The sequence below is a fragment of the Rattus norvegicus genome, chromosome 18, assembly GCF_021556685.1.
Source record: "Rattus norvegicus strain SHRSP/BbbUtx chromosome 18, alternate assembly SHRSP_T2T, whole genome shotgun sequence".
Lineage (NCBI taxonomy): Eukaryota > Metazoa > Chordata > Mammalia > Rodentia > Muridae > Rattus > Rattus norvegicus.
In genome coordinates, this window is record NC_141551.1 from 69,304,593 (window position 1) to 69,327,491 (window position 22,899).

Below are 22,899 nucleotides of genomic sequence, written 5' to 3' on the forward strand. Positions count from 1 at the left end.
GTTAATTTATGTCTAGGTAATTAAACCTGCAAGAGAAAAAAAAAGAAAAGAAACAAAAGAACAGGGTTTGAGAGCCTGGGATAGCTGACCACGTGGTTATGGAAGCTGGTCCTCCTGGAGAGGCTATGGAGGTTTACCTTGCCTATGCCTCTCTCAATCTGTAGCCCTTGCAATAGCCTTCATAATGGTAAATATGGTTTCCTCAGTTATGGGAGATGCTTGAGTAAATTACTTGAGCCTGTGGGTGGGACTGTGGGAACTCCTGACAGCAGACAGAAGCACAGGTAAAACAACCAGACCATTATGATTGGCATCTCCAAGTAGACTGGGTCAGAACTGAACTGAATTAGAGGATGCTCAAGGACGTTACCTGAAGACCGGCTTGTTTACCAAGATAAAAGAATTCTTCATGCCTTTTAAAGTCATGTCTTCAGCATATACTAGGAAAAACAGGTTTGTGAGTCCCACACACAATTCCACCCCTGCGGCCAATTTCAGACTGCGACTATCCTTTCAAAGACGAGAAATCCAAAGTTCAAGCTAATTGAAACATAGGAGTACACACCTGTGATCTCAGCCCTCGGGAGGCTGAGCCACAAAGAATAAACAGCCTCTCCAGAATCTCACTACAGCAAGAATTGGACTCCCACAGTTCAATTTCAAGGCCTGCACTCAGGTTTTTAAAATGCAAAAGTGTGAAATTGTCAAAAATTATGTCTAAAATCTAGAAATAAAATTCTAAAATCTACCTTCACATTTCCAAACTTCCTCACGCATATGATATCACTTGAAAAAAGTGACCACTGAGTATTGCACTCCAATGAAAATAGTCTAACATCCCTAAATGACAAGAGTCCAGTGTTATCAGTTAGGATATTTACAATACCAAAAAGGGTTGGCAGGTGGCGAGTGTGAACTATAAGATGAATGCCAACGTGCTATACAGGAAGTTCGCTTTCAACATTGGGTTTCTCATTTAATTTTTTAAAATTGTTCTTCACTGCATGATTTTTGAATAATAACATAAAAAGATAACATCTATCTTTTATGTATTCTTCCACATACTCTCATCAGGCACACTGGCAAAAGATGTACAGTATGTCGAGACAGAGCTATGGAGCTCGGGAGATAGCCCAGCACTGAGAATGCCTGAGGCTCTGCTCTGAGGCAGCATCCGGGAATGCTCTCTTCTGGCCTCTTTCAGTATCTGTACACATGTGCACACAAACACACATAAGCAACAAAAATAAATCTCTAAATATATGAAATAAATATATGAAGATGGAGCTCACATTAAATTGGTAGTAACTTAAGAGAAAATTTTAAAAGTATCTATTACTCTACCAGCCCAGAAGACGTTCAGAACTCCAGACTAACCTGCAGTCGTCCATCCAGTGTTCTCTGTATGGTGACACACTTGCTGGGGTGAGCTCCATTTGTAGTGATAGCTGTTATTAAAGAATCCAGTTCATCTTTCTTCTCTTTCAGCTTCTTTACCAGACTCTCAATTGCTCTTTTGGCAAATGTCTCACTCTCTCCACCTTGTCTGTGGCACATCAAACTGTGTACAATGCTCAGACAGGCGTCATTGCTTGTCGGTGTATTTGTAATAGACATATTGTCCATCTGTTCACGTTTTTTCTTTTAAATCAAACTTTCAAATTTCTGGAGTAATTTTGATCTTTTGAAGGCAGTGAAAACCAATGGCCAATGTTGTAAGAAAAATTTTCAAGACATCTGGTGAGCAGGATAATCTAAAAAAGAAGAAGAAAGATGAGAACACGTTTCAGAAGGTAGATACAATCATTGTGGGAAAGTTTTGAAAAACTTTTCCACTTAAATCAAAAGACTCAATGCCCATAGTTTTTAAGAATGTTTAAAGTTTGAAATGACAATTATAAAATATAGTTTTTGATACTCCAAATCATTAAAAATTCAGGCCTTCTCATCACAAAGGCACACTAAATCAAGTCTTACCAAATGTGCCATTACCCCAAACTTTTCCTTAGTTATTTCTGCACCCTATTTTCTACAGCACTGCTACAATCCTGACCCTTCTTAGCATTTATACTCGCCATTGTTATTTCACATTCACCTTCTCTAGAGCAGTGGCTCTCAAGCCTCGCAGTGTTGAACCCTTTAATACACTTCTTCATGCTGTTGATTCCCAACCATAACATTATTTCATTGCTACTTCATAACTATAATTTTGGTACTGTTTTGAATCATAATGTAAATATCTGATATGCAGGATATCCGATATGCAACCCCAGTGAAAGAGCCATTCAACCTTCAAAGGGATCATGACCTACAGATTGAAACCGTTGCTCTAAAATATTTTTATAAAATGCTTCTCAACTCCTTATATCCCCACATAAGGAAGCAAATGTTCGTGTCTATCAATAGTTATCATTTACTCACATGCATAAATATAAATAAAAAGATGAAACAAGGTCTTACTCTGTAGCCCATGCTGGCTGGACCCGCCACAATACCCCTGCATTAGCTTCCTAAATGCTAAGGTTACAACCAGCTAATAAACTGTCATCAAAGAGACACTTTCCAGATAACTTTTTGCACGAGGATGTGGAATCAGAGATCAGGATTAGGATTCCAGTTATACTAAGCAGCTAGACAACGAGTTACTTAACCCTTGAATCTGGAACTAAAAGAACTCAAGGGAGAAAAAGCAGTATGAAGCGCACTGTACAAGGTTTCAGCACAAATACTCCCTGCCTGAATCCTGAGGTACTTGTTTTTAAAGGATGTTATCCGAAACACATTATACACTCATTTATTATATCTTCTCCTAGTAAAGCATTCCACAGAAAATATAGGAGACAATGACAGTTTAGCCACTGACAGTTCAAAGGCATACAGAAGGTTAGATAAAAGGACAACCATGTGTGCAGCGTCCACAGTCTCACTTTTAAATAATGATGATTTGTTAATGGAGAAAAGGAAGAAGGGAGAAGTATAAGAAATCACTGTACAGTCAAAAGAAGAAAAGAGAAACAGAAAGAGAAAACACAAATCCTGGCTAGGCATGTAGTGCACACCTGCAATCCCACCTTCTTGGGAGACAGAGACAGACCATAAACCCAATGCCAGACTGTACAACTCAGTAAGAGCTAACTGCCTGACACACACCCTATACACACACACACACACACACACACACTCTGCCAGACTGTACAACTCAGTAAGAGCTAACTGCCTGACACACACCCTACACACCCTACACACACACACACACACACACACACACACACACACACACACACACACACACTCTTTTCCTAAGGCTAAGTAATAAATTGCCTGCTTAGCACGCTGTGAAGCCCCAAGATTCAAGATTTGGACTGGAAGAAAAAAGCTCCACTCTAACCTGAGAACTACTAGTCTGATACCTCTCACTGCCAGACTCACTAGTTTAACTTCTATATTACAACACCTGCTGTGGTAGTTAGAATAAATATGCACCCTATAGGTTCAAATATTGGAATGTTTCATCACCAGGGAGTGGCACTATTCGAAAGGATTAGAAGAATCGGGAGCTGCAGTCTGGATGGAGGAAGTGTGTCACTGGAGGTGCTAGGCTGTGACTTTCTAAAGCCCTCCCCACACCCTCTCTGCCTGCAGAACAGCTACTGCTCCCACTAAGATGATAATGAACTAAACCTTTGACACTAAGCCAGCCAGCCCCCAACTAGCCTTGGACTTGGTGTCTCCTGTGTCTCACTCTTCAGCAAATGAACAGTATGACTAAAACACCTGTGGACCAAAAACTGGAACTGTCATCCTCATCATTATATACCCATTGCTAGGACAGGACAGGTAAGTCCCGCATACTGTCCAGCAAACACATTGCTGTGTTTCACATGCTTAACTCATAGCATTCTTTAGCCTAAAACATTCATCCCCATTTTAACCACTCGGTAATTAAGCCCTAGCTTCCTTTCAAATTACAGCTAAAATATTAATTGCCCCCATAAGGGTTTCCCCTACTAAGCTGTTGCCTTGCTCTCAACCTCAGTTACCTCCCTAATATGCTTATGTTTCTTATTGATCCCCTCCCTCAAATTTAAATTTAAATTTTAAAAAATATATATTTATTTTGTCTCTCAGTTCTAACAGTTAAATAACACTACAAATGTAGAGGGTCAAGAAAACACAGTCTCACATTTCAAACTCCCAATACCATGTAGCTCCTGACTATGGTGATATGAATAAAAATAGCCCCAAATACTCCTATGTTTGAATACTTGGTCCCAAGTTGGCAAGGACCAGGAGGCATGACCTTGTTAAAGGTGTGTCACTAGGGTCTGGGTGGTGGGATGGGTTCTCATCATTGTCTTCGTGGTCACCACCTCATGGTTGTGTCTCACCATGTAAGCTCTCACTCCCCACCATGATGACCAAGGACTGACCCTGTGAAACTGGAAGCCAGCCCCAATTACACACTTTCTTTTCTAAGTTGCCTTAGTCATGGTGCTTTGTTGCAGCAGTAAAAACATTAAAAAAAAAAAGACACACCAACACATACCAAGCCAAGTGTCTATAGACTGACCTGACCATTTTTATTCTGTGGTACTCTCCTCTCAGGACAAACTTAAGTTTGCAAAGAAGCTCTTTTATATTCTAAAATTATTATAAGTTTGTACCAATGTATAATTTAAGTATCTAACCATTTTTCCACAGTGTTAATATTAAAGGTTATTCTTTATTAAACTTAAACTGGGGTCTGGCAGTATTACATACAAACGCTACATCAATTTTAAGTTTCTTTGAACACAAAAATAATACATAAATATGTATATATGTATTTCTACATTATATGGCTTTATACTATAAAAACGTGATGGACATGAGCAAATACTAACATGATAAAATAAAGCTGTATGTTCCAACTAAAGTTCTAACAACATAAATGACCTCCTTCAGTCTCTCTCAGTGGTCTCATCTATGAAATGAGCACAGTATCTATTGGTCCTGCCCACCCTACAAACTACCTCAGTAAGAAAATGCAACAGAGGGGTTGGGGATTTAGCTCAGTGGTAGAGCGCTTGCCTAGGAAGCACAAGGCCCTGGGTTCGGTCCCCAGCTCCGAAAAAAAGAACCAAAAAAAAAAAGAAAGAAAGAAAAGAAAATGCAACAGTGTATACAAAGCCATACAGAGCCGTAACTGACTAGAGCAAGGAACCCACACTTGCAAACACTCTGGAGCTACACATCAGTAGGCATGGATCAAGAAGGCATTTTCTCATTTCTGTAACATCCCATTTCTGTAACAACCTAGAGCACCTCCTTTGTTGTCTTGAAATTAAAATGCAATCTGATTATTTAAGAAATTTAACTGTCTTGGGCTGGAGAGATGGCTCAGAGGTTAAGAGCACTGGCTGCTCTTCCAGAATTCCTGAGTTCAATTCCCAGCAACCACATGGTGACTCACAACCATCTGTAATAAGATCTGATGCCCTCTTCTGGTGTGTCTGAAGAAAGCTACAGTGTACTCATACATAGAAATTTAACTGTCTTAATAGCTAGAGGAAGCAAAGACTCACATAGTTGAGACCTATATAAAGGCACACCAGATCAGAGATGTAAATAAAGAAGTTGGAGCCCCAGAATGTAGCTCACAACATATATGTAGCATGGGTTAAACTCTGGAACCCACTTCTAAAAGGGAGTTAAGATGTTTATACTGTATGTGGCCTCATAAACATGAGTTGTATATTCAGACTTTTTAAGACAAACATGTTGGTGACTTTGATTTTTCTTAAATGGTGAACAGATAAAGCTCGAAAAAAAAAAAACTGAACTATACACTAATTATATTTTCCTCCTATGTGAATTTGTAGGATATTTTCAAGTCTTGTGAGATGCCAAGATAATTCTTCCCTGTGTCTTCCAGAATCCTATCCCTTAGACCCCACCTACAAGGCCACCTCACAAAAATGTCTCCGATACTCCTTAAGGAGCACTGCTTACTCAGTAAGCGGTGACTCTGGCTGGGTGCAGTGGCCTCAGCTAACAAGGAAGGTGGGACAGGAAACCACCTGGACCGCAGTTTCTTATGATCCCATCTGGGGTTCCTGTGGAGGTCACACACACACACACACACACACACACACACACACACACACACACAACAGCAGTAGGTGGTTTGTGAACCCACAAAAAACAATAAAGCCAAGGCATTTCTGGTGGTGCTTGCCCACACTGTGTGACGTCACTGCAGACAGATTGCAAACGACTCTTCACAAACTACAGTGTTCTTACTGCAGTTCCCAGCTCTTACTACAACAGAATGGTTTAACTGCAGAGGACACACACAGTATTTTCCTACCAGCATTCTTTAACATGTATCAAGTTAGTGTAATTATGATGTTGTATTAGAATGTTTGATTTTAAAAACTGTCATTTGAGTGGCTGACCTGAGTTTCATTTTCTTTTACTTGCGTAATGAATTTGGGTTTGGGATTGGAACTAAATTTCCAACAATTGGGAAACAGCTCTAAACATCTTTCTTCATCTTGTACTGTGTATGTATGTGAAGCAGTATCCTCAGCACTGATGCTCATAAAAATCAAAATACCGACCAATTCCGAAAACATTCTCCATTTGGCAGTTTCAAATATTTAGCAAAGACATAATTCTTTATGTAAAAAATCAACAAGCATGTCATGTTATCAGTACAAATTTACTCTAATCTTCAATAAACTGTAAAACGTTATATACAGCAAAAACTTATTGAATAAATTATGCTTTACCAGTAAGTGTTTGGCTTGTATGCCTATTTTTAGATGCTACATATCCAAGTCAAAGAAAAAAATGTTTTGAGTTCAAAGTTTTAAAAAGCTGGGCAACATAGTAACATTTCAATTCATAAAATAATAAATATTCTTTTTTCTTTTCTTTTTTTTGTGGGGTAAGGGGTTTCAAGACAGGATCTCTCTGTGTAGCCTTGGCCATCTTCGATTTGCCTGCCTCTGCCTCCCAAGTGCTGGAATCTAGGTTCTGAAGGCAGTGGTGAGACATGTGCTGTCTAGGGTAAAGTACTGGGTTTAATCCCTAGTTCATGCAGGTGTGCACAACATATCTAGAAAACTCAAGCATATTACCAAACACATAAGAACTAAAGATATGGAAGCAAGTGACACAACATAAAATGTTCCCATCTTGATATAATCATTAATCAAATTAGCTATGCTACAGTTATAACCAAGTCCCAAATACCTATCGTTTTCAAATGTATTTTTTAAGCTCTTTATTCAGCGCAGATTTGCGTGGTGGTACTACCCACTGCCCATCCGAGACTGACAGAGCGCTATCTCTCCATGTTAGATAGAGGGAAGGGAAGGAACAGTATGCATTACCTTTAAAGGTTATTCCTTAGCCTTGCCTCCAACTGGCCATAACCATATTGTAATACCAGTGATTCTCAACACAGCCAATTAGTCTCTTAAGGGACATCTGGTAACGTCTAGAGACATTTTTGGTCTCTGGTCATAACTCTGAATGTGCCTGTTCTCTGATATTAGAAGTAGAGTAGGGTCAGGCCGAGTTAGCACTTAGTTGAGCCTAATTTTTGACGGTCACTGAAGGGAAGGAAAATTGAGCAGCAGAGTACCACTGGCAAAGGATAGGATAGTACCAAACATCCTTCAAAAGGCAGACTATCCTTCAGAACAGAAGAAAACTACCCAAAATGTCAGTAGTTCCTAGGCTATGACAAATTCAAGAAGAGAAGAGAAGAAAAAGGGGGAAAGCCAATTCTCCCACAAGCCAGGAGGGCCATCAGAATACTTGGTAAAATCTCATACTATCTACACACATGAAAATCAACTGCCAGGCTGAGAGGAGTGAGGGCGACGTGAAAGAAACGCGGGAAAAAAGCAAAGAAACAAGAGTCACACACTCTGTCAGATAGCCTAAATAACTTTTATAAAAAATAAATCTTTTCCAGAACACAAAAGTTAGTAGTAAGAATGACACTATTTAACATCTGTGCAAATTTCTTTACTGTGTAGATTAACAGGTAACAGCTGGATTCTACCTTCTTTAGCATTCAGTCTGCTGTGGATTTCAAATACAGGAAGAAAACGTGACACAGATATGTATAACTGGCAAGAATACTTTAATATTCCTTCCAAATAATAATGGATATTCACCTTTTATTCAATACCAAAACTTAGAAAGTGGACATCAGTTAGGGTCATGAAGAGGTGAAGAGCAGTCTGAATTCTGAGACTCTGGGTCTGTTGTAGAGAACAAGCATGTGAGACCTGAGTGTGAGTCCCTAAACCCAGGCCAAGAGAAGACAAGAAAAGCAGAGCTGAGCAAGCATGGCGGACACGCTTCAACCCCAGTGCTGTGAGGTAAAAGCAGACGATCTCTGGAGCTGAGACTAAAACAAAACAAAGTCAAGAAAACTAAAAGCAAAAGCAGACCACTGCTGACAGACAGCACCCAGGATAACCCTCTGGCTTCCACAATCGGCTGCAAGCAGTACAGAGAGCACTGCCCATGCAAAACCGAGTCTCTCCACCTCACTCTGGACATATTATAACCTTAGGAACTGGTAACCCAGGAAACACTGGTTCACTGAGTTATGCAGATTTCCAAATGCTGACCCATTCATTTCCTTACAGAATATTGTTTGTTCATTTGTTGTTTGACACAGGGTCAAGCCGTAGCCCAGGCTGTCTTAGAACTCACTATGGAGATCAGACTGGCCGTGATCCTCTTGCCTCCCCCTCCCACATACTAGGATTACAGGCACAACTATGCTCAACTTTCATGTATTTAAAAAAAAAAAAAAAAAAACCACATTCCTTAAAAATCACCAACAATCTCACTAGAAAATCTTTAACACAGACAGAACCACGTTTTCCATAACTCTAACTTTTTCTTTGACAAGTCCATCACTTTCCTTACAGTGCCAGCCCACATTATTCAGTTGACCAAACAGTCAGGTCTAGAGGACGGCAGCCTCTCTACAGGCGCTCTTCTGTGAAGGGAAGCAGCGTTCAGCGTGATAGCTGATGGCTATCAATCATGGGAGTTAGTTTTCCTAGACATGAGCAGTACACTCGAACATGCACAAATGTTTCATACACACTTCCCATTTAATCACATAAAACACAGACTACTTAAAAGCTAACACTGTTCATTTACTTTACCATCGGCATTCTTAAGCGAAACTGCATTTTTTTCAAATGCTCAACACATTACATGAATGTGAAAAACACAAGTAAACTGTTTTAATTCATGCCAAGGAACTTACTGGTCTACCTACCACTCTTGTACCACAGTGTAACTGCACACAGGAAGACCAAATGTCTCGACCCTACTATGAAAATTATTTTGAGCTCATGAACTCTTTAATAAAGAGTATGGGGCTTCCCAGAAGTCCACCAAGCGTATTTTGAGAACCACTGTTTAAAAGATTAGAAATGAAGCTGGATTTTAATACCCGGCCACTGGACGATGGCTGCCTCAGAATCCCACAGAAGCCCCAAGCAGCCACAGCAGGTGAAGGCCTGCCTGCCTTACAGCCCAAGTCTGAAGTGCTGTGAGCTCTACAAAGCACTCATCTACTTCACAGGCTTCTCTTCACACATCACCAAAACACAATAAAACAAATTATACCACCATGAATAAATGTACCTAATTTAAGAGTAACAACAAAGTGGCATTTAAAAATAATTACCAACTTCATTTCAATAACTACGCACACTATCCTTTCAATTAAAAGTCTATCACTTTTGCTTTTTGGTTTGCTTGAAAAGGCTTTCTTTCACTGTGAGGCCTTGGCTGTCCTGGAACTCAAGAGATCCTCTTGCCTCTGCCTCTCGAATGATGGATGAAGGACTGTACCATCACACGAGTCTTCACCTGATCTATGTAGGATCCATAGCATTATGTGCGTTCAGTGTCTTAAAAAAATGAACTCTCCACACCTCACTCTGGACATATTATAACCTTAGGAACTGGTAACCCAGGGAACACTGGTTCACGGAGTTATGCAGATTTCCAAATGCTGAACCATTCATTTCCTTACAGAATATTTTGTTTGTTCATTTGTTGTTGTTTTGACACAGGGTAAAACCGCAGCCTAGGCTGTCTTAGAACTCACTATGGAGATCTGGCTTCAGTTGACTAATTAACCACTAGTTCTGTCATCCTTCCACCAAATGATTCAACTGGGATTAACTAGTCAGTAGTTACCACTAACAAATACCCTCAATTCATTATGCATTTATGAATATATTTTGAAGTAATCCCATTACTCAAGAGCTGAAGGAAGATCTGAAATTCAAGGCTCTGTGGCAAAATATACATATATGCACATGAACACACACAGGCACAAGCACACATAACCCGAGAAAGCTCAAGCTGTATACATTCAACTATATTTACAAAAACCATCCCTTACTAGGACAGCAAGTATTTATCAGAAGTCCTTTCTATTTAATAATAGAAGATGCATTCAAAACATGTAAATTAGAATTTGTAAGTTCTGAGCAAAATACTCAAAGTATTTATTATCAAAATGTTAAACAAATACAGAAATAAGAGTAAGTAGTATAAATAACCACACACTTCACAATCAAGGGGCTTTATTTCCTAATAGTGACAGCCATGATTCTTCCCTTCCACTCCTATTCTGAAGAGTGTGTGTGTGTGTGTGTGTGTGTGTGTGTGTGAGAGAGAGAGAGAGAGAGGGAGATGGAGTTGGAGTTACAGGACAAAAGCAGTTACATGTTTATAAATAGTTCTTCCAAAGCCAAGAGACACAGGTAACTTTATAGACCAGCACTCTGCCACGACTTCAGGTTGAGCAACTTGGAAAGGGGTAGAGTAGCTCAGTGGCATAGCACTAGTCTGACCATGTGTAAGGCCCTAGCTTTTAATCACTGCAAAAACTTTAAAAAGAGACCATACGCCCCGAGGATCTCCCTACAGCACTGCCAACTAGTTGGGCTAGTTGGGCAACTTCGTCCCAGTACATAAAGTAAAGCCCCGACTGCACAGGTTTAATCAGTGCAGCTTTCTTCTAAAGGGCCAGGGAAGTCAGGGTTAAAAACTTCATCACTTCCAAGCTGACTAATCCCTTAACACAACCAAATTCCAGCGCTGAAGACCTGACTAAACAGTTAGGAACACAGCTTCTTCTATGGAGACTGGAGTTTGGTTCCCAGCACCCATCTTGGGCTTGTGGCCTCCTTAGTAACCTGCAAAGACACACATACACACACACACACACACACACACACGTGTGTGTGTGTGTGTGTGTGTGTGTGTGTGTGTGTGTGTGTCTAAAAATTAATAAGATGCTGGAGATACAGCTCAAAAGTTAAAAGCCCTGGTTGTTCTTACAGGACAAGGATTCAATTTCCAGAACCTATGTGGTGGCTCATCTCTAACTCCAATTTCAAGGTATCCACAGCCTGCTCTCCTTGCCCCCCAGACGCCAGGTACACAAGTGGTGAAATTACACAAGCAGGCAAAATATCCATATATAGTGGATATTTTTAATAGAAATAAATCTTTAAAAAAGAAACCAAATTCCATTGGAAGTTTAGATGTTAATTTAGAAACCAATTGTATGATCATAAGAAATTCAGCTTCCTGGGTTCGGTCCCCAGCTCCGAAAAAAAGAACCAAAAAAAAAAAAAAGAAATTCAGCTTCCGGGGTTGGGGATTTAGCTCAGTGGTAGAGCGCTTGCCTAGCAAGCGCAAGGCCCTGGGTTCGGTCCCCAGCTCTGGAAAAAAAAAAAAAAAGAAAGAAATTCATCTTCCTAAAATTTGTTACTAAACAATACGAATCATTTGAAAATAAGTGAGGGGGTCAGGAAGAGAGGGATGGGAAGAGAGGAAGTCAGAGTTGCAATGGTCACCTTCTGCATGGATTTATCACTGCATTAGCAAGAGTGTAAAGGGGAACTGTGTCGGCAGAGACAGGGCTGCCCAAAGCCCAAGGCCAGTCCTGACTACACCGTGGGACCTGACCCCAGACAAATAAAACGAGAGAAGAGCATAAATGATCATCTTCAAAGATGAGGCCCCTAAGGCTCAACTACTGTGGTCTTTAAGCTCGCTACACAGCCCAGTACAACTAAATCAAAATTTCTGTGGGAAGGAGTCAGGCATCAGTGTTAAAGCAGTAGAAAGGGATGGGAGGGCAGCTCTGTGACAGAACATGCCTAGCACTCATGAGGACCTAAGTTCTATCCCTAGCAACAGTGGGGGACTAGCACCAAAAAAGTAAATAAATAAACCCCATATGGTATCGAGTTTCTAAGCTAGGAAAACAAACTTATTTAAGATATGAATAATGCATGCAGTTGTGTTGAAAAAGACAACCAACACCTAACTGACTAACACAGGTAAACACGTTGTTCTATGAGTGTCTGACCTATGAACCTTATCGATCTAAGCAACTTGAACACCTACCAGCCTAGGTTTACATAAGTCCCATCCTCGTCCTACCTCTCCCAGCCCTCATTCACATTCATATTCAAAATAAATGTTCCTGGGTGCCAGCTACATCATGTAAAAGTGTCAAGGTGACACAATCTTGTTTCTGAGAAGCTGGTATTCAGCCAAATTTTCCATTACAAAAATTACACATTTTAAAGTAAAGGGAAAAAAATCCAGCAACTCTAAATGTGTCTCATTAGCAAGAGCTGTGGGTATTTCGATCAGAACAAAAGTAGCTCCCGTACATGCTATCTATACACATTTATCAGTTATCTGAATGTCTACCTCAGTGAACCTTACTCAACAGATGGGGGAAGAACTAGATAATTTGAGAAAGAGGTACTCAACGTGACATTCCCTTCTAACTTGAGCTTTCATTTAGCCCAGAAAACAACGAAAGCATTTAGTCAGGTTAGTTTTATACATAATTAAGGATCACCTGAGTCAGTCTTCCTCACGGCTTTAACAAAACACAGTGGAGGGTGGGAGGTGTCCAACCATACAAGGAAGCACTGAACAGGACCTTTATAAAGAGACATTCATTCTGGGTGAATGAAAAGTGAAAAGAAAAACCAAAACCTAGGCATCAACTAGATGGGGGACAAAAAAGAACTGAAATAGGTAATACTTCATCAAAAAAAAAAAATGAGTATGTTCTCATTAAGAGATCAAAGTTTTAAAGAAGTCCATCCAAATACGCACTGTAAATTTAACTGACTCTGCAGACTGGAGTTAACTGCCCTGGTAGAGGCCTCCTCAGTCATGCACAGCTCAATTAGAACAGTGTGTGCCAATGTTACTGTAACTCTGGCTCAATCAGAAAAAAACAAAAAACAAAAAACTCAAACAGGTTCTAACTGAGAGTGGTGTGTGTATGTGTGTGTGTGTGAGAGAGAGGGGGGGTGGGGGGAGGCTGTTCTGCATAAATTAGTTTAATGCTCTACTATTAACCCCTCCCCGTGTGTGTGTGTGTGTGTGTGTGTGTGTGTGTGTGTGTGTGTGTGTGTGTGTGAAGCAGAGAATCGGGAGACACAGCTCACAGAGAGAAAGACTTCAATTAACACGTAGCATAAATGAAACTGACCTTAAAGAAAGCAAGATCTGTACACCTCATGTAAGCACAACTATTTCAAGAGCAAAGCTATCAGGAAAGTTCAGGTCCATATAAAAATATTCCAAATTATTTCACTGACTTGCTTAGCACAAAATTTCCTTAATTCTGTAAACACAATGTTAACTCTTCCCGATTAAGATTTACAGCAGAAGCTTTTACTCCAAAGTATCAACTACTTTTTCAAAAACAAAAATATGTAATACCTCTTTAATGCATACTCACTCAAAAGCCTAGAAAGCAAAGAAAAAGGCCACCTGTCTTACAGCACTCACTAAAAGAGCCTTAAGAGTCTTGCCAATTCTCTTCAGAAAGGATTTGTTTTAATTCCATCAATTTAAGTCTACATAATTCATCACATCAAGGTCTGAAGCTGCTTCATGGGTGTTAATCTGCCTCTGTGCAGGTTTGTAACAAGCTCATTTGAAGAAAACAAAATCCTGAGTGTATGAGCATCCCGTCCCAATTTTGTATTCCAGCACCTGAGAAGCTGAGGGACAGGGTTGGGCAGGAGTTCAAAAAAAGTGGTACAGGAAGCCCTATACACTCGTGGCAGTACATTAAACACTAAACGAAGCATTAGGGAGAAATTGTATTTTTAAAAATATTATAGCAATCATTTACATTTTGAAATAACATGTACTAATCCCATCAGATATATCCAAGACACAGAGTCTACAGAAGGGAACAGTTACTTCTAAACATCTTATGCTACATTTCAACTGCAAGTGCTTCATGTCCTGAAAGCAAGGTAAATTTGTGAAATCTATAATAAAAGCTATTCAAATGCAGTGCTTGGATTTCTGTACTTAAAGTTAAGATTCCACATGGATTTTGTCAGAAGAAAGTCCTGAACCTGATTCTTAAAACGTTCAAAGAATAAAACTGCTACTGAGGGAGAAAAGATGCTAAATCTGGCGAAATTCAACGATTGTTAAAAAAAATTAAGCGAGATTACAAGCCTGCAGAACATGAATTCAGGGTGCTTAAAATAACTCCCTCTTTATCTTGTAACTTTATTTCTAAGTGACAATCCCACCTTAAGTTATCAAAAACTAAAGGCATTGATAAAGTACTTTTAAAATGAATTACCTGGAAACCAACTTTAAAAATTAAGTTTACTCCAGGTTCTGTGGGGTGGAGGTGGGGCAGTCGGAAGGAGCTATCAATAAACAGGGCTTTTTAAAACCTCTGGCAAAGGAACCTTTCAAGTTAACTAAACACGCCCTTGTCTTTGAAAATCTGGCTTGAGAAATCATAACAACAGTTTTGGGTGCTGAAGCCAACGCCCTCCACCCTCCACCAATTTCACGCTCCATGCATGTAGCCCTAACAATAAAATAAACTACGCCTTTTATTAGGAGACACATTTTATTAGGGGAAGGAGGTGGTTCAGTTAGGCGCTAAGAATGTTTCCCGCATGCCGCCATCACCCACAATACCCAAAAAAGTAAACAAATCAAAGCTACAAACGTAAACTCAGAGCACACAACCAGGAAGAGAAAGTGGGGACAAAGAGAAAACAAACACTTGCTGGGGAGAAGGCACGAGAACCGACCCGGGGCATCCGGGGTACAACGCACTCGGGCCGGCCCGACGCGTCGGCCCGGGCCGCGGCCAAACTCCTCCCGAACAACAAAGAGCGGCGGCGCGGACCGGACCGGACCGGCGCCCGAGTTCCCGGGACGGCGGACGCGCCTAACTGCGAGCGGAGTTGGGGCCCGGGACCCACGCGCGGGCACGCGGAGCCGGGGCGCGCGGGGGCGACCCACCCGAGCTCCGCCGGGCCCGCGCTCGCGCCGGCCGCCGCGGGAATCCGCCCCGGGGCGGGGAAGCGCGGGCGCCGAGGCCCGGACAGGGGAGAACCGCGCGTTACCTGGGCTCCGCGCCGCGCCTCGCCGTCGCTTCCCGGGCCCCGCCCGCGGCGTCCGGCCCAGGCGGCCCCTCTCCCCGCCGCGCCGCGGACTGCGCCGGCCGGGCCGCAGGAGCTCCGGAGCCGCCCCGCCGCGGGGGGCCTCGCTCGCGGGCGCCGGCTCCGGTCACGCGCTCCCGCGCCGGGGACGGCCGCGGAGCGGAGCGCGGCGCGGGAAGGGCCTCCCGAGGGCGGCGGGCGGGCGGGCGCGAACACGGGCTCCGCCACCCGAGCCGCTCCGTTACCGCAGCGGCGACGACGACCAGGGCCGTGTTGTTGCTGCCAACTTGTCGGAAGGACACTGAGCATGCGCGCGCGGAGACCACATCCGGGTAATTTCAGGGTTTGGCCCTTTTCCCCCCCGCAGCGCTCCTTTCTCCCGGCTGCCCCCGCCTCCCGCCCAGAGCAGAGAGGATCCCAGTGCGCAGGCGCCCGCGGGCAGCAGCGGTGGCGGCCCAGGCTGAGTGCGCGCAGCGGCGCGGATGGGGAGTCGTCTTCTGAAACGGAGTGCGGCTCTGAGTACCCAAGCACCGTGGGACAGCTCGGGACGAGCGATGGGCATGCCTGCCGTGTTGGGTTGGGTTTTGAAGACCTTGATGGACACAGCCGCACCGAGGGCGCGTGTTTGTAGCAGTTTACTCTGGAGAGGGGTTTCTGCCCCTTTCATCACACCGGCCTGAAAACCAGCTCCAAAGGGTAAACTCGGAGGCGCAGGCGACTGTCAAGGAGGCACCGGTTCCAGGGTCTTGCCCGGCGTGGTTGCCCGGTGTGGCCAAACGTGAGCTGTTGGAAAAGAGGCGGGGATTTCGAGTTGGAGGCGACCTTCAAGACTTGCTTTCTGTACACCTGCTAAATAGGTTGCGCAGGCTAGGATGTGAAGCCCCGTTTCAGAATTTCACACCTTACAAAACAACCCAGAACTATCTCCCATCACTTAGGTGGCCCGATATCTAAATATTTCAGGGCAACCTAAAGGGACAATTCAAAGTTTGTTGTCCATATACAAAGCCTTGGATCCATCCCAGTACCACAAAAGTCAAAGGGTGGTGAATTTTGGTGGCAAAAGGCCTGTCTCTGATTTTGACTTTGTACTTACTTTCTTTTATAATTTTATGAATTTTGTACTTAGTGACTAGAACATCAGATTACTTTCTGGTCCCGGGCTCTGAATCAGAGCCCATGCCTGTAATCTTAGCCCTTGGGAAGCAGAGGCCAAAGGATCTCCAACGTGGTGGATTAACGTGGCAAACCAGGACTAAATAGTGAGACCTTAGCTTTAAAACTATTTAGACACCTAGAAAACATAAATTTTATGGTGTTTTTTTTTTGTTTTGTTTTTGTTTGTTTGTTTGGTTTTTTTTTTTTTTTTTTTTGCTTCGTTGTTCACCTCTTATCAGGATTCCTTCAAGTCCAGCTATTCGACTAAATCATTTTTTTCCCTCCCGGAGCTGGGGACCGAACTCAGGGCCTTGCGCTTGCTAGACAAGTGCTCTACCACTGAGCTAAATCCCCAATCCCGACTAAATCATTTCTTAAGTCTGTTGGAGAAACTTTGCACAAGACAATGTGTAAAACTCCCAGGGTAAGCCAAAGGGACAATTCAAAAGTTGATGTCTGCGTTGAGAAAATAAACTACTTAAACGAATCGATATTAAATTCCTTCGCAAATCCAATTCTTCACTGTCGTCAAAATTGGCGGGTGCAGGGGCTGGGGATTTAGCTCAGTGGTAGAGCGCTTACCTAGGAAGCGCAAGGCCCTGGGTTCGGTCCCCAGCTCCGAAAAAAAGAACCCAAAAAAAAAAAAAAATTGGCGGGTGCAGCACAAATTGGGTTATAAAAAAAGATATGAAGTTAGGGAAAGGATATGCGGGTTGGGGGAGTTCAGGAGCTGCTGAAGACTAGGGGTGGATAAATCTATATACAATGTATCCATGTATGAAACTCCCAAAGAATACAGTTTAAAGATTGAAGGGATATGTGTCAGCTGACAGATGTTAAAACTGATCAGTTGTAGATCATGACTCTTTGGATGCTCCTGAAGGGAAGTATGTTAAAAGTAAGTAGTATTACTACCACTAAACTTCTATTCCATCCGTATCAAGTATATATGACTATGTAATATATTATACTTCAGAAAATTAGAGCAGTACATACTGTCTGTTCCTACATTGTCCAGGCACTGATCCTCTACAAAAAAGCAAGACTCCCTTAGGAAAGAATTCATTCCCTCACACAGTTGTCAGCATTCATTGCCTGTACATCACAGGGTTGGAGGTCTCAGTCTCTTGTGTCAGGTAGAGGCCCTCTCATGTACTCTATAGCAGTGGTTCTCAATCTGTGGGCCACAACCCCTTTGAGGGTCAACCCTCCTTTTCACAGGCTTCACATCTCAGATATCATGCATATTAGATATTTACATAATGAACCATAACAGCAAAATTACAGTTATGAAATAGCAACAAAAATAATTGTATGGTTGCGGGTCGCCACAGCAAGAGAAACACCATTAAAGGTTTGCAAGCAGTAGGAAGGTTGAGAACCACTGTTCCAGAAGAAGCCTTCAATAGGGTAGCTCGCTTCTTCAGAGCCAGCTGAGATAGGAGTTGCATCAAGGTTTTATCATTGTTCTGTCTCTCTCTCTCTCTCTCTCTCCCTTGGAGCTCCTCCGTGTGTGTGTGTGTGTGTGTGTGTGTGTGTGTGTGTGTGTGTGTGTTCCTGTTCCTGCCTGGGGAGTGCATGTGTATATATCAGTGCGTGGATATGTGGAGGTCAGAAACCGCCAGGTGTCTTCCTCTATCAAACTCCACATCATTATTGTTTTGAGATAGGGTCTCTCACTGAACCTAGAGCTTGGAGATTTGGCTAGACTAATTGTCTGGCAAGCTCTAGGGATCCTCTTATCTCTGCCTCCCAGTGCTAGGATTACAGACATGCACCAGCACGCCTAGAGTTTTAACAGGAGCGCTAGGCATTGAACCCAGATCCTCATGCTGAATGATAAGTACCTTACCAACTGAACCACCTCCACAGCCTCATCACTATCTCTCTCTCTCTCAAAGAGATGTTCCCAAAGCTGACCCAAACTCCTGGGCTCACGTGATTCTCTCGCCTCAGCCTGCGTCGAGCGGGGACCACTAACACCTGCTTGACTGTGGTCTTCTGTGGCATCATCACATAACACAGAATCATACGGGACCTAAAGCAAAGCACTGGTTGTGTTTATAAAGGGGGAAGGACCACACGGCACGAACACTAGGAGGTGCAGGCCATGTAGGATGAGGACCTCGTGGATCCAGGAATACTTGGTCTCTTCTTCACAGTCCCCTTCAGGTGCCCTTTGCTTTTTTGCTTAAGGGGACTTGACTATTCCCTGGGACACTGCCTCTCTCCATCTCTCAAGCAGTGGGAAATGTATTTTCTACTATGAGCTCCTTGTACTATATCTTCCCTGGGGATGAGTCTATTAAGTGGTTATTCAGTACTAAGGGATCAGTCCTGAAATCATATACATTCAAGTAAATGGACTGATCAAGTTGTATTTATTTAGGTATATATGTTATTTTTATATTATTTATTTGGGTATGGATATAATATATACATATATGTGTATATATATGTATAATATATGTACATGTTATATGAATACTATATAATATATATTTATATATATATATATATAAAAAACAAAAGGATGCTATGAATTCTAGAGGGGCCAAAAAGGGTATGTGAGAATGGTTGAAAGGAGAAAAGACAAGGGAAAATGATGTACTTATATTTTAATGTCTTTTTAAAAAGCAAATAAATCATCTGAATTTCCACTTTCCCAGACCCATGACCTTTATTTTACCATCTGAGCCTGCTCCTCCCTCCTTGAGTTCTAAGGAGGCCACTCACACACAGGCTGAAGCTAGCTCTACGCAGAAGGTGGTCCCACCCTTCTTACCAGGCCAACAGCTCTGCAGAGCACTGTTCCCTCCTTCCTGTGACATCGGTGTTCCCTTCTCCTCCTTCTGTAGGCCTACCAACAGCTGTTACTTCTCCACTCCTACTGAGCCTTCTCTCTGCCCCATTTGCAGAACTTCTACAAGAGTGTTACGTAGAAAATACTTCATTTTTAATTCTCCCTTCCAGAAGTGGCATGCATACATAGGGTATAATTCTGTTTCTATAAAGTCCCCGAATAAGTGATGTAATATGTCAAGACACACACATGTGAGGTAGTGATAAGCTTGACAGCCCAGCACCCACATAAAAGCCAGGCGTGGTTGTACCCTCCTGTAATCTATCACTGGGAAGGGGGAGACAAAAATATCCCTAAGGCTCACTGGCCAGTCAAACTAATCGAATTATTGAGCCCCGAGCCCCTTTCTCCAAAAAAAAAAAAAAAGTGCCTGAGGAAAGTCGCCACTATTCCAAATACATGCACAACTATGCACACACATCTGCAGACACACACATATGACTGCAGACGTGAAGCCACAGATTACCGTACTTCCGCTTGTCAGCTGAAGTGGTCGGTCCTCGACCCTCTCCTCAGCCCTTCCCATCATCCTTTGCAATTGAACACTCTGTATAAATGACTATTGGAAAGGTTAATAATGAGCTTCGTTTTGCCTAATGGTTAGGTCCCATCCTGATAGACTTTTTTTTATGTCAGCCAACACAGCTAATCACTGGGTAGAGCTGTGTTTTGTGTTGTTTTATGTTTCAGCCTCTTGGTTTCCATGGTGTCTCTGTCCCTGTCATTTTGCTGGCTCCACCCCTTCTCTCAAACCTTTTAACCTTGCACTGGTGGCCCCAGACTCACTCCTTCAATCTCCTCTTTTTCTTTTCAACCTATCCATGTTTTCTCAGTGATCTCATCCATTCTCTTGACTTTCAGTACCATCGGAGATATATGATATCATCACAAGATGACAATGGTCAAATTTATATCACCAACTCAGCCCTTTCATCTGAAGCCCATATTGTGGTTATCTGCCAAATCCCAAACTCTACAAGTCACAAACTGAGCGTTATTCTCCCCCCACACCGTGACCTCATACCTGAGTCAGGCTGCATCCTGTGCTTTCCCATTTCCAACATAACAGCTAGAAACACATCACTGCCAGTCAAGCATGGTGGCACACCCAGACAGTCGCACCAATCAGAAGGCCGGAGAGCTCAAATCCAGCCTGAGCTAAACAGTGAGATTCTGTCACAAAGGGACTAAGGGCTGCTTCTACATGTTCCTTTTTGTTCTTAGTCTGAGAGGAAGAAAAAAGCTGAGAAGTGGGCAAAGCAAAGGCTCCATCTTTCTGTTTCCCTCTAAAAGTCACTGTCCAAGCTGGATTGAATGGAACCGTAATGGACCACGGTGGACAGAGTCCCAAGCAGGGAAAGTGGTAAGGCGGGAAGGAAGGAATTAGGAGGGGAGGGGAAAACCCACAGTGACAGCTCTGTGGTGAAGCGCTTGCCCACCATACACGAGACCTTTAAGTTTGATCCTCAGTACCAAAATAAATAAATAACAAAGCCTCAAATCATTCCTTTTTTAACGGTCCCCATTTTTTTTTATATGTGTGAATACACTGTCACTGTCTTCAGACACACCAAAAGAGGGTGTCAGATCCTATTACAGATGGTTGTGAGCCACCGGGAAATGAACTCAGGACCTCTGGAAGAGCAGTCAGTGCTTTTAACTGCTGAGCCATCTCTCCAGTCCAACGGTCCTCATTTTGTTTGGAGTGAAGGTCCCCGTAGTTATAAGAGTTCTAAGTCGGGGCTGGGGATTTAGCTCAGTGGTAGAGCGCTTACCTAGGAAGCGCAAGGCCCTGGGTTCGGTCCCCAGCTCCGAAAAAAAGAACCAAAAAAAAAAAAAGAGTTAAGTCGAGCACTGCCCCCCTCCTACCATCGCCTCTATGTTCACACCGTTGCATGAGTGTAGGGGTCAAGACTAGCTTAGGCTTTTGGGCTTGGTGGCAAGTGTCCTTGCTCACCGAGCAACCTTTTCCAGCAACTCTAGACTCTAACTTTAAGCCTATGCCAGAATTTGTTTGCCATGCGTGGTAACAGATGCCTGTAATCCCAGGATTTAGGAGGTCTAGTCAGTATTGTAAGCTCGAGGCCGTCTTGAGCTACATAGCTAGCTCTGGGTTACACAGAGAGGCCGTGTTGTTTTGTTTTTATGTGATTTCTTATATTGTTTGTATCAATGGGTATTAGTGGGGATTTGAATGATAAGTGCCCCACACAGGCTCATGTATCGAAAAGTCACTCTATGCGTATGGTGCTGTCTAGGGAAGTTATGAAACCTTTAGCTGCTGCAACCCTGCTAGAGGAAGGACGTCACAGAGGGCAAGCTTTGAGAGTGTGTAGCTCACCCCAGCTCCGGTTTACCCTGCTTCCCCTGTGGGGCTGAAGATGTGATCTATGAGCTTCCTGCTCTAGCATCTGCTGCCATGCCGACCCCCCACCACCACACACTAGGGCCTCTCCTCCTGGAACTGCCAGCCGAAAGAGAATCTTTCTTTTTCTCGCTTTTCCTCGTGGTGTTTCATCACGGCAACAGAAAATCGAACAACACGCACTGTACTCCTTATGCAATCGAGACGGAGTTCCTCGCTGGGTGTGGTGACTCATGTCTTTTATCCCAGCACTGGGAAGACAGAGGTAGGTGGGTCTCTATGAGTTCGAGGCCATCCTGATGTACATGAGTTCTAGGACAGCCTGGGCTACAAAAAGAGACCCTCTCTTAAGAAGTAGACAGCAACAATAACAATGATGACGTTGACAATGGGTTTTCTTAACCTTAAAAGACTCCAAGACTCTATTTTATAAAGGTTTTTTTTTTTTCAAATCAAAGGGAAACATTATAAGTGGATCAATAAAAAAGCCTTTCCAGCCTAAAATATTACACTAAAATGCTCAGAAACACGTGTAATGGAAATACAAGATCAGAGACCAGAGAATGATATAAAATTTCTTTTAAAGGAAAGCTTGTTCATGTTTTTTGGGTTTTTTTTTTTTTTTTTTTTGGTTCTTTTTTTCGGAGCTGGGGACCGAACCCAGGGCCTTGCGCTTCCTAGGTAAGCGCTCTACCACTGAGCTAAATTCCCAGCCCCATGTTTTTTTCTTAATGGATGATAGATGGGTTATTCTATTTAGATTCCTCTGGATATACTGAAAGAATGATGTAACAATCTTATTTTAAAATGCCAATACTCACAATGTGACAGACATAATAAAGCTACCATCACTTAAAGCTAAAACGAAACATCTTAGATATGACCTTTAAAAGTACAAGGAATGTAGTTTCTCAAATTTCTTTTATGAGGCAAGGGAGGAAGTCACTTTGAAGACCACCGGCCCAAGGCACTGGTGAGAGCCAAGCCACCACCTTGCGGGG

At 42.7% G+C, this 22,899-nt stretch overlaps 1 protein-coding gene across 3 annotated transcripts in view; it reads right to left on the reverse strand.

Moving 5' to 3' along the window:
* Positions 1 to 15,815, reverse strand: part of Smad4 (SMAD family member 4) — a 45,344-nt gene extending 29,529 nt beyond the window's left edge. Inside the window, exons 1-3 of one of the 3 annotated variants that reach the window (XM_087593287.1) lie at positions 15,709 to 15,815; positions 15,477 to 15,544; positions 1,378 to 1,754 (exon numbers count right to left, since the gene is read on the reverse strand). In XM_087593287.1, coding sequence (XP_087449413.1) covers positions 1,378 to 1,626 — 249 coding nt within the window. In that variant the 5' untranslated portion in view covers positions 1,627 to 1,754; positions 15,477 to 15,544; positions 15,709 to 15,815. Of the gene's footprint in view, positions 1 to 1,377; positions 1,755 to 15,476 lie in introns of those variants that run through there. The other 2 variants (XM_087593286.1, NM_019275.3) reach the window with 2 other exon arrangements.
* Positions 15,816 to 22,899: the final 7,084 nt, after the last annotated feature.